Genomic DNA, 13,050 nt, shown 5'->3' on the forward strand with positions numbered 1-13,050 from the left:
CAAACGGAGACGTAACAATATCTTCATACAAACTTGTTATTTTTAAGTCCAAAGCTACACAATGGGCTATCAATGCTTTGCCCACCTCTGATATCAAACCAAGAATTTTAGCATTATAAGCCTTCAAGCTTACCAATGAGCCACCAAGGGGCTTTATATTAACATAACAATGAATACACAAATCAAAATTCACAAATATTCACATAAAACAAAATACAGTAATGGAAATAATTGTAGAAACACATAAGAAATATAGCAGGAAGAAACAATGAGCAAAAGCAACTATATGTTAGATTTACTAATGATATAAAACATTATCATATAAAATAAAAAATAAAGCAAATATTTCACAGAAAGCATTAGTATTTTGTATATAAGCCTTTTGCTTTATATAAAGCATTACACCTTGTTTTTATGATGCTGTACAGTTTTTCAGTGTATGATTGGGAAACATTGTTCTAAGTGACCTGTATTACTTAGCCAAGTTGTTTGGTCACCTTTAAACATTCCTATTATTTACATAAGCCCATACAGCCTCAAGAACGTTCATATCAGGACTATCTACAAGCCAGTTATGGATGTGAGTGTTTCATCAGCCTCTTTACAGTCCAGATAATGTTTTAACACAGTAGCTATATGGATGGATCATTGTCTTGCTGGTACATGTTCCCGAGGGCATGGCAAGAGGGATCAGAATTTGCCTGTATTTGTCAGCAGTTAGGGAGTCATCAATTTTGTGTAGATCATTAACATGTTGGCTGAGGTGCAGCCTCAAACTTGTACAAATCCTCACCATGCTTCATTCTAGATGATGTTTACTATGATACTGCCTTTCTTATAGCCATCACAAAAACTGTCATTGATTATTGTACAGCAATTTCAAATTGGAATCATCTGTAAAGGTCAGACATATCCAGCTTTGCTCATTCCATTGACTGTGGTTCAACCATTTGCTTTGATTACCTCTTCTAAACGGTTCTAGGACAGTTCGCTACTGGTTTTTTCGTTACTAGGGTATTCTGCTACCAGGTCATTTCTCTACCTGTTCCAGCTACGTATAAATAACTCATTATGGCTGGACAACTATTCAAGGAAAGCCTGAATAATTTTTAAAAAGTTCAAATCTTTCATTGTTTTAAATAAAATGTTTTACCACATAAGAGCCTTTTTTATTTTGAAGGAGTATCTCTCAAATAACCTAATATTGATGAAATATTTACTAATATTTTACTGACTAGAGTGTTTGTCTAATGAACTAATACTGACAAAATATTTTTATTGATGATCTTAAATAAGACAGGTAAGGGAGATTATGACATAAAATTATCAGGTAGCGAAATGACATGGTAGCTATACATTTACATTATAGCGTAATAGTATTAAGTGTGTAATTTGTGACAAATTCAGAAAATTATTTAGCAGTAAGAAGAAACTCTAAAATGAGCAATTTGGAGCAAAGGACTTTCATGTGGTACAGAGAAGTAAAGACAGAATTATTAGATATTAAGAAATTAAAAAGTATTATATTAAAATTTGAATTATAAACAATGTTTTGGTGTCAAGTTATTGAAATACATTGATAATAAAATTGTTTAATTAAATTAAAATGTAACTCTTTAAAAAAAAGGTTGTGACATGTGCACTTTGCTCTCCCATGTTTTCCATGTTTCAGTAGGAGCTGTATTCAAGATTCTGAAGAGGGTACATGAAACTGGCACTATTAAAAAATAACAATAGTTGAGATACCAAATTGTAACTATTCAAAAATTATGTTAAGTATCTCAAGGTATGCTTTTTAAGAGATAGACAACAGACAACCTTGTTGCCAGTATAGGTGTCAATATTATCTTAAAAGTATTAAGATGTATATTAGCACAGAGGGACTTCAATTAATGTGTTGCTTCTTAAGAAATTCTGTTTAGAAGGGTGACTGGAAAGTTCGCTATTGAATATTTCATTTTTGGACATTTAGCTACCGGTCAGCTCGCTACAAGTCTTTTCATTACTAGGGTATTTCGATCAATCACTGGACTATATTCCAAGAAAACTACTGTAAATTATTTGGCCTTCTATGTAAACAATAATAGGTTAAAAAAATTCCTAACTTCTCAGAGTTGTACTTCTCCTTGTACTGACCTATCATGCTTTAAATGCAAATTAATTGACTTTTGCAGTTTAAACAAGACAGAAAATTGTGATTTACATAATGTATAATTTACTCTTTCTGTTGGTTATAAATAATTCAGTAGCAAATTTCAGGGAAAATTTTTCACATTTTGTGAAAAACGATGTGATAGGAGGGGATGGCATGTGGGTTTGTTTTACTGAGATATAAAGCAGAAAGCTTTATAGTGTTTTGTAAAATTCAAATTTGAAAGCTACAAGTATTTCTGAGACAACCAACATATTTATAAAAAAAAAGAATGCAGGGACTCGACTGTGAATTGGCATAGACTAAAGGTCATGGAATATGAAGACTGTAAGATGAAAAATATTTTTATTCTTGGCAGAAAAATCACCTTTCACTCCGACTGAGTCAATAAAGATTTCATAAATTCCTATACAAACTTTTAATAGAATTATAAAAAAAAAAAACTCATTTTTGTGTACAACAGATTTGGAATGTTTACTGAAAGATTGCCAAATTTTGTGAAGGTACACCTTGTAAATTCGGAATAATAATATGCATTGATATACATAGCTTCACAGAAAAGGGGGTTGGTGTAATGCACCAATGCCATACACATAGAGTTAACCAGCCAAAACTTTAACTGATATAAGCTTGTCAAGAACTTTTCAGTCCTACTACTGGATATAGTACAACTGTTTGTATATTTATACTGCAGTGCCACTTTCGGATTTATTAGGTGACAACCACTTACTGTGTAAACTATCAACACATGACTATACTATAGTGCAGTTCATTTTCACATTATAAAGTGATAGCATTCATATAGTATTTAACCTTTATACTCCTTACCTCAATTTCCATGATTTCCATTACCATGTAATGCTACTTTTTATTTCCTATTTACATTTTTTTTACATCAATAATTTATTTAATTTTGACGTAGTAATGTATGTACACTTTCAAATCCAATTATTTCAAAATTTTTATTTTGTTATTTTTAAGAATATTATTAAGATGTAATAATTCATTCTTTTGTGTTACATAATGTTTACTAACTTTATTTTTAAGGTTTTACACAATAAAATTCAGAAAAAGTAGAAAACAGACTTATTCTATAGTATATACAATCAAGAATGTATCTTACATCAACAAGGATTAGTTACTTGTCTCTGTAAAAATTAATTTGTGCAAAGTAGCTAGAGACTTGTGCAATTAAACATGCAAAAACGTTCAATATAGATTTTCTATTTTTGATCTATATTGAGATGACCACAAATATTTGTTTCAATGAATGCTCATACACATTAATCTTTCCTAGTACAGAATTCATTAACTTATAAAAACCTACTTGTTAGTTATGATATTGTATTCAGAAATTTTTAAGGAGAATTCTACAATCTCTAGTAAAACCTCTTGACAAATTGAGTAGTTCTTCTGGTATCTTTGTTGTTCCTTATATTTTAGCAACTTCTGGTTAAATTCTTGCTCTTGAAGAAATTTGTCTTTCTGTGCTTTCTTCAGCAATTCAGCTCTAATCTGTTGAAATATTTATAAATTAATCATTCATCAGTCACGTTTTCCTTTCAAAGCAGTCTAAATGTCTATATAAATTGAAAGTAGCTATAATAAAAATGAAAATGAAACATCAATTACATTCAGAAATACAGTGAGTTTTCTCCTTATCAAATGAAAAATTAACAATATGAAGGAACATATTAAGTTAACTAGATCACCTACTTATAAAAGTGGAAAAAGGATGAAGCCTATTAACTCTCTCAACACAGACTTGTTCAATTTGACTTACCATGTGACCTCTTTGTACATGTTTGAAGTCTGTATAGTTTTGATACTACTAACTTTTAATATAGAATATATATCTTCACAAAATTTGGCAGACTTTCAGTAAACATTACAAGTCTTTCACATACAAAAAGTCGTATTTTTAGTGAAGTATTTTTAATAAATTAAAAAATGATTTGTCTGTGAATATATTGAGTATTTTGTTTTACTAGTCTGTGTGCAAACTGTTAAGATAAAAATATAAAAATACTTTCTTCATCTCAAAAAATCTCAAGTTTCATTTGCATAATCTCTAAAATCTCCTTAAATACATTTCAAATGTTTATTTTCAGTAAAACTTTATATTTTATCTGTTATATCCTCTACCATAACTCTATACAAGGTTGTTCAATTTGACCAACCTTGTAACCATCAAAACAAAACTGAAATAAATCTAAATTACCCTTTTTTTTTCTTTCTGGAATGACTTCAAGTTGTAACAGAAAACTACATTTGTTTATCCTAAGTAGCTTTAAACTCGTAACAATATACATGTATTTAAATTTTATTGTTTTTTTTTATTGCCCTTTTAACCATGTCTTACTACTACTATTCATGCCATTATAAGTTGTAACTCATTTGGGGAGCGATGGAGGTGAGACGCCAAGGAAAAGGTAAGGTGCTTGATCTGATGCAATGACACATGGAACAGAATTCAGGAGGGAGACAGAAAGGAATAGAGGAATATTCCAACTGGATCAGTTGACAAACCCAACTTGTTAGGGTAGAAAAAGAAAGATCATGTACAGAAGAATGTTGTCATAGAATGAAAAGGTGGGAATAGGAACCATGGAAGAAGGTCATGTGGGCAATCTAAAAACGAAAAGCATGTACAGGACACAGAAGTCTATCCAGATCAGACGGGGAATAAAGGTGGGAAATGGATGGAAGTGAAATTGGTAAGAATGAAGAATGTCCCTCACGAGCCTTCAAATTTTTGGGCAGGAAAGACTGATCCATATAAAAGAGAACATATGTGGAATGGAACAAAGTATGTGAAACACTGATGGCAAATATATCAGACTGACAACACCTATATGCTAAAAGGAGCACAAAATAAGTCTTAAGGGATAGGTGAAACATGGAACATGAGAACAAAGGTTCAAATGGAGGGAGTGTAAGGCAGTGAAGAACAATATTGACAATCCAATCTAGAAGAACTGATTGACAAGGAGGTCTATCAATCTGGAAGAATGCAATAAAAGAGAGACTTAGGTGAGGAAAACACCAGATGGTACGAGGTGTTGGATAAAGATGCTTGATAGCCAGTTGTGGAACAGACAGAAGCCTCATGATAGAACATTTAGGTGAGAAAATTCATAAGATGAAGAACAGTAAACCAAGATGGAGAAAAACTCTGACTCAACTACCAATGATGGAAGGCATACCACTTAAATTAATAAACCTCAATAGGGGAAGGTAGAGCAGTCCATGTAACAAGGGAAGCGACACGTTTAAACAATCCAGATCTCCTTGCCAGGGACCTGATAAATGCCAGGCATCAAGTCAGAAGGTGTGAAGGGTTACCAGTGCCCGAAGCTGATGGAGTAGGGATAAAGTGAGAGGAAGAGGCAAAGGGGGTAGTTTGGAGCTGAATACGACCTGGAAACCAGAGTTGTTATGACCAGTAAGGAGCAATCAGAAGGACCTGTCATGGAGTGGCATGGACAATTGAAATCATCCTGGGAAGAAGTCAGATGGGAGGGTAAACATAAAGGTACCGGTTGGTCCAGTCCTGACTGAGGATATCCACAGCCAGGACCTGAGGATGAGGAACCAAAAACCGAAAAAGAGGTAACTTGGTATTGAGGAAAGTGGCAAAAGCATCCAAATGAGGAGTACCCCACTGCTTGTATAGCCACCTGAAAACCTGAGGGTTGAGAAACCACTCCATGGGATAAAACTGGTCGGATCTTGAAAGACCATCCACCACAAGGTTAAAAGTACCTGGAATATGACACACAAGGAGACTTATCCACAGTGTGTGAGCCCAATAAAGGAGTTCTAATGTTAGACCACAAAGGGAATGGGAACAGGTACCCCCTTGGTGATTGATATATGGCACAATAGCGGAATTGTCTGAATGGATCATGACATGTTGGTTCCATAGCAGAGGAATAAAATTATCCAAAACACGTTGTACTGCCAGAAGCTCCAAGATATTGATATGGTAAGATTTTCGATCTGAGACCATTGTCTAGAAGCCTCCTGCTGATTGACCCACACACCCCAACCTTGGAGAAAAGCATCTATGAACAGATGTAAATCCAGATGAGGTGGAGGAAGCAGTACTCCTATCATTGTGTTGTCTTTGTTCAACCACCAATGCAGATCATTGGTAAAGGAAAATGGAAGGATAACTGGGGAGTCCAAGGGATCCTGAGCAAAATTCCACTGGTTGTGCAGAGTCCACTGAAGGGAATGCATATGTGCCAACTGAAGGGGATAAGGCCTCAAAAGCATTCAAGATGTCTACCTTGGTCATCCACAGTTGTGGAGAAAAAGGCCATCAGAGTGTGAGAAAGTATTCTATGATAAAGCCAGGAAGATCCAGAAATTGGTTGAGGTAGGACAGATCAATCACAGGATGCCAGTCCCCAGATTTCTTGGAAATGATAAAACTTCTGGAAAAAAACTTGAAGAAGACTGGCTGACACGCTCAACAGCTCTCTGTGACAGAAGAGTCTGTACAGCATTGGATAGATGTTGAGTGGTATTGGGATCCCGAGGTAATGGGAAGAACTTGGTACAAGAAACAACAGGAGCAGGGAAAGGAAATGGATGAAAAGTCCTTCTGACAAAACTTGGATCACCCAAGGAGTGATAGTGAATTCCCATCACTGGAGAACAACTTTGGCCAAATACACCCCCACTGGACCAGAAACCACCTGATAGTCACTGGAACTGCTCGCAATGATAAACCCGATGTCAAGACACACGACAAAATTTCTAACCCCTAGTGGTAGGAGCTGGTAAAGGATAGGAGGGTGCAGAACAAGAAACAGTTATGAGAGAAGTCATGGGATAAGAATGAGACAAACTAGTAACCAAACATAAAAGAGTCTAATATTGTCTCACAGATTCCACAGGTGATTCCGAAGACTCATGAATATCTCCAAAAATAGACTGATGGAGAAAAGGAGCCATTCATAAGTGACAAAGGTAAGTGGAAGGTAGATGAACCTGTGACAAGACAGCATCCCTCCAAGAAAATCCCAACATCAAAGAAATCCCATGTGAAGGTATAGGGCCGAGGAGGAAAACTGCACCAACATGGAGGTAATGAGGGTAAAGGTATCCCCCAAAAACCACTCAGTGGATCAGTGGAAGGCTTCGGAAAGGAGGTGTATGTTGGAAAAGTACCGTAGGAGAGCTGTAAGGGTAAAATGAAGGCAGAAAGCTAGACATGAGAGAAATGGATAGGATTTTCAGGGTCAACCTCCCACATTTGCAAAAGTGACTCCAACTGCAGGGTGTCGAGAAAGGGTTGATCAGCCTGATGATAAGTCAAAGCATAATGATCAAAAGTTTATGGAGGACAAGGCATGATAACACCAGCCCTCAACTAAGAAACAAAATGCTTAGCATGAATCCTGATGTTAGGGGAAAGGAGAGAAAACAAGATAGTTTAAGGATGGGGTGTCATATAACAAAGAAGGAAGAGGAATATGAAATCGTATCCAAAAAAAGACTGGATTAGGCCTGGCTGATTCTGCAGGAGAGGTTTGGGAAGGTACTGCATAGTTAGGTGTAGGAAAAAGGCTATCAAAACCATTCTCATCATAAACAGGTTCGGACAATTCAGGAGGAACCCGAACATTGTAGGAGAAGAAAGACAACTCACATAAAGATCAATAACCAGAAGAATGATAGCCAAAAAATCCTCAGCCAAAACCCCCCAATCTGAAGCCCATGTAATGGTGCTCAAAGTAGTGGGAAGAATATCAAAGTTGTAACACGAACTTCAGAATTCATCTTAAACTGTGAAGATGAAAATTAAAAAAAAATTAGATAAATGAGGGTAAGTTATTGCTGCAAACTACTACAGAAAACTAACTGTAGAAAATAGATAATTTAAGTAAACCATTCTTTCGCCAAAAAAATTAAATGAACACATGAAAAGAGCATCATTGAAAAATGTCTGAACTAGACCACTGCCTAACAAGAAGTGATAATTCGGTAGATCTGCTTTTAATGTTATATATTTGTGCTCTATCTAATGACTGGTTAACTGATGACCCCACAAATCAATTAATACAGTTTTCCTCCAACCATGGTATGTACAAGCAGGTAGGTAGTGGGTGTTGCCAGCCAGAAGCCTTCCCTCTAGTCAGCATTTCAACAGAAAAGAAAAAAGCTGGTGTCAGATGCTGCCAGACAGTTGCCCTCCTTCTAGTCAGTAGTTCAAAAATAGATAAATAAACACTGACATCAGGTGCTGCTAGCCAGTAACCCTTAATCTAATCATCAGTTCAAAATTAGTGACAGTGGTAAATAGCATTAATATTTTTGCCATAACAAAGACAGAGAGAGTAAGTTCAGTGGCAGTGGGAATCAAACCTAGGACTCTCAATTGTTGGAACAACCAAAAACAGTAATAATCATAATTTCAATTAATCAATTGTTGGAATAACTGAAAACAGTAATAATCAGAAACACTAATTTTGATTAATCAATTTAATCATAATTTCAATTCATCATTTAGTTTACATGACATTAACTGATGCAATTGCTACCCATAGGTAATCAATTAAATCACCCAGCCCTACTGATCATGACACAAATTTAAAGGATTCAAACATGTTGTTTAATGTAAATAGGGCTTCAAAACAACGGAGTAAAATTTTCTTCTGGCACTAAAAATAATTATTATTTTCATTGTTTTAAATATCTAAACCAAAATCCATAATATTCATCTAATAAAGGAACACTTTATTTATGTACTGCTCCACATTATATCAGACCTTTCATTTCAGTAAAAAATGTGGTACATTCTCACTCTTAAACTACTCATAAAGTAAGGAATAAAATTATATAGCATAAGTTATATAATATATTACATCATGCAGTTAACTTCCCTGAATAACAAAAATATACACTGGTTCTTGCATACAAATTGTTATTTAGAACTTAAAATGTGAGATGTTATTTCGAAATGTGTCAATCTGTCTAATACTTGACTACTAAAAACCTTTTAGCTTCTTCTAAATTATCAAAATTTGGGTTAATAGCTTCATTTCTTATATTCATATAAATAAAATAATAATGATTTTTATAAATATCTTAAACAAAAGATAGATTTAACTGCAACAGCCTATTAAAACACTTCTAGAAAACTTTTATATTTGACTTGAAAACTTGAACTGTTTTTTCTTTCTGATAGTCAAAACATATATTTAGTTATAACAAATATTCTCGCTAAACATACCTTTTCTTGTTCTAAACTTTCTTCAAACTCTTGCTGTCTTTGCTTCTCAAAATGTTTTTGTACAAGAAGTCTATTGTAACGAAGAATTTCTTTTTTCTGTTTTAAATCTATTAGTTGTGAAGAAACTCTGTGTTCAAACTGAGACCGTTTCCTTAAACACCCAACAAGCCACTCCTCAAGTTTTGTTTCCTTACAAAGAAAAATTTCCAATATTTTTCATGATGAGTTTCAGTTCTATTCATAATTGTAAATATATTTGATCAGTTTAGTTTCAACAAAACCACAGTAACATAGTGATTTTCAGTTGATACAACTGTCAATCAGTTTTGTGTAAACACAGCTACAATCATGTCTTACTCACTGAATGTACTGTATTTTTTTGTGTGTAGTATAGTAAAATTAAACTAATACCCAGATCAGTTTGAAATATACTCAGGCCAAATGTAGTCACCAAAACTACAGAAAATAAATTTAATAATAGGAAGAAATACCAGAATTTTTGTTCTTAAAACATACGTTTTAATTGGAAAAAAGTCTAAGAATATACTTTTCTATACATTGCTTATAAAAGTTTTACAGCATTAAATCTTTAAATAAAAGAATCTGAATACCAAAATAATTACAAAATAATTTCTAAATTGCTGTAAAAATAAGTCTGTGAAACATCAACATTTGTACATTTGTTTTGTGGACAAGGCCTGCTCATTTCAATATTAATATTCAAACACAGAGAAAACAATAATAGTAGTAAATGGAAATTAGCCACTTTGTTCAAAATTGCAGGAAATATCACACTATCGTTAGAATGGAATTAATATAGTTTATCAGACAATTTTAGTAATTTCTGTATTGATTTTGTTGAAACTAATGTCCTTTTGTGGCAGTTTGAGTTCTTAAACAGTGCCTTAACTAGCTACAGTTAGTGGGTTAGCCATTTAGCTCAATTTACAGAGCATTTTTCTGGCATCTGGGAGGTCTCACATTTGATATGGAGTAAAAAGAGACAAATAAACTGGACTACTACAAGAAACTGGCACCCTGCTAGTGGTTAACCCAAAACCCTCTACGAGATAAAGCCCAGCATTACAGCCCTCAGTAGAATAGGTATGACCTCAATAAAATGATAAAGTAAGAAAGGTAGCTAGAAGAAGTCAACTTAATTTTCTTAACAATATGTTTTGTGAAAACTGCACATACTTAGAAAGGCTGATAAATTTAGGAGAACACTATATTAATACAAGAAGGTGAAAAGCCCATGGTATGCTTATATACCATATATATATATTCCTATATTGCTCAAATTCCAGAACAAAATGCACTGCCATAAGTGTAACACAAGTTTCAAATCTAATCTTGTTACTGGAATATATTAGTATAAATAGCTGTGATGATAAAATCTAGTATTACACAATAACAACTTTAAAAATCATTTAATATTTAGTGTGTTTTTTTGGTAATTTGATCCTATTTCACTTGCAAATATACATTTAATAAATTTATAGGAAATTATTTTTTCAATGAAGTTATCAAAAAGCGCATTAAAAATTATGATAGATGACTTATATTATATGTTTAATCTTGTATAAATAAATGTAATTTCTTGACAAAAAATTTATTTATGTATAACTAAGTATGCGTGACATTCAGTGAGCTAATGTTTTTCTTACTGTCTTTTCGTTAGTTATGTCAATCTTATATAATTGTTTCTTACTTGACTTTTAATCTTGCTTTCTTTTAATCTTGCCAAATATTCCTTACGATACTTTTCTCTTGCTTGAGTGCGATATAAGTCATTTTTCACACGTTTTCTAATATTGCTGATAATCATATTAACTGATGATCTCTCTAGTGTAGAATTTTCTGTGCATCTAAATGGATCAGAATCAAATGCCATTTTCACACACATAAATTTCTTCTAAATATCCTTCCAGATTAAATTATTATAAATTTATACAGTTTTAAAATTATAATTCATTTATTATTTGCACCTTTTTTTATCTGCAAAATTGACTTATGCACCAGATGTTATCTGAAGTATGTTACAACAGACACATTATTCCTTATAAAATATATTTCATATATTGTATGTTAATAAAATTGTTGGGCTGTATCAAACTCACTGCTATACAATTTGCAATAAACATGACAATAGAAACAGAACTTGTGACCATTCCTCATCTTTTACATAAAATGAATTAAGATTTGTAAAGTAACATGTCAAAGGTTTATGTCATTAACTTTTTCCAAATTATATGATGTAATTTGTTGTAAAATGTGTAAAACATCTGAAATTCAAATCTATGTTATATCTAAATAGTCTGATTAATATTACAAAGTAACATTTTTGCTCATATCCCTCAAAAAATGTTCTAAGGAGATGCATTGGTTATAAAGTTCATCACTGCATAAAGTACCAAAATGTTCATAAATCTTTATTAAGTACTCCTTTTATTGGTGTAAAGGCACCAAGATGAGCACCTTTCAAAAGCATCTGAAGAGCACTCATAGAGTGTGCCTTCGTTATGCAGAGGAAACACACTTGTGGGAGACCACACCATGTCTGAACCAGGTATATTCATCGACCATGTGGAGCCAATAAAGGTTTTGTTGCAAAAAGGGCAGAAAATATATCAATTCCAAATCCAAAGGAAGTGGAATATGTGTAGAGTAGCTAGAGTGCATCTAACTATAAGCAGGAGGTCAACTCCAGTCCAGACCAGTGGCACCAGGAGTGGCTTGACTGGCCCATGGCAGAAGGAGGGTCCTAAACCATTCACCTCAGGCTTAGGAACCAGAAGGGAAAATGTGCCTTCATCCCAAGAATCTAAGCCATCGTATGTGCAAATCCAGCACCATCTGCAACAATAAAACCCCACAAATGTACATTCAGAGGAAGACAGGAAGTAAAAAATTAAATGTTGAGGGTCAAATCCAGCACAAAACCAAATTAAATATCCAGTCTGTGGTAGGAGGAAGTTCCCAGCCCACACACACATGTGAGAATTTATGTTGAGTGGTTTACATCTCCAAGAGTAAGATAAAATGAAAAAAAACTACACATTTCAAAAATAAAAATAAATGAATGGAAAAAAGCAGCCAAAGAAAAAGCTGAATCATTTAAAAATCAAAGAGTTGTAAGCTTTTTAATTACTATCTTAAGTGAATTGGAAATCAACATATATTTCAGCAAACAGATTGCAATTTGCAGTTACTCCTAAAATAATTCAATAAACAGAAATTCTGGGACTCCTATAAAATGCATAAAAAGAAACCAAAAGTTTGAACTAAAAAGAGTACAAGACATTAAAACCAACTTGTTTATTTGTTTGTCGTTTTTGGATATCTGTGCTAATCAACTCTTTGGCTATTTTTCATATTCATCCCTAATTTTGAACTGCTAGACTTGAGGGTAGGCAGCTATCCAACAGCACTCACTGCCAACTGTTGGGTTACTTTTGTCTAACTAATGAATTGGATTTTACAATCAGCACTATAATGCAATTATGGCCACAAAATGTGGAGTGCTTTTTTTTTTGCAGTAATAGAGTATGAATTATGGACCTGTAGATCCATGGTTTGACATACTAACCATTAAAAGAAATTCATAGTGCTTCAAACATATTTTCAACATTAAAAGTGAAGAAGTGCATGA

At 33.5% G+C, this 13,050-nt stretch overlaps 1 protein-coding gene across 1 annotated transcript in view; it reads right to left on the reverse strand.

Moving 5' to 3' along the window:
• The window catches only part of LOC106470932 (sperm flagellar protein 2-like), an 88,905-nt gene that overhangs the window by 40,538 nt on the left and 35,317 nt on the right, over positions 1–13,050 (reverse strand). Inside the window, exons 8-10 of the mRNA XM_022400433.1 lie at positions 11,110–11,266; positions 9,399–9,587; positions 3,480–3,667 (exon numbers count right to left, since the gene is read on the reverse strand). Of these exons, the coding sequence (XP_022256141.1) occupies positions 3,480–3,667; positions 9,399–9,587; positions 11,110–11,266 (534 nt within the window). The remainder of the gene's footprint in view (positions 1–3,479; positions 3,668–9,398; positions 9,588–11,109; positions 11,267–13,050) is intronic.

This window comes from Limulus polyphemus, unplaced genomic scaffold, assembly GCF_000517525.1.
Source record: "Limulus polyphemus unplaced genomic scaffold, Limulus_polyphemus-2.1.2 Scaffold108, whole genome shotgun sequence".
Taxonomy (NCBI): Eukaryota; Metazoa; Arthropoda; class Merostomata; order Xiphosura; family Limulidae; genus Limulus; species Limulus polyphemus.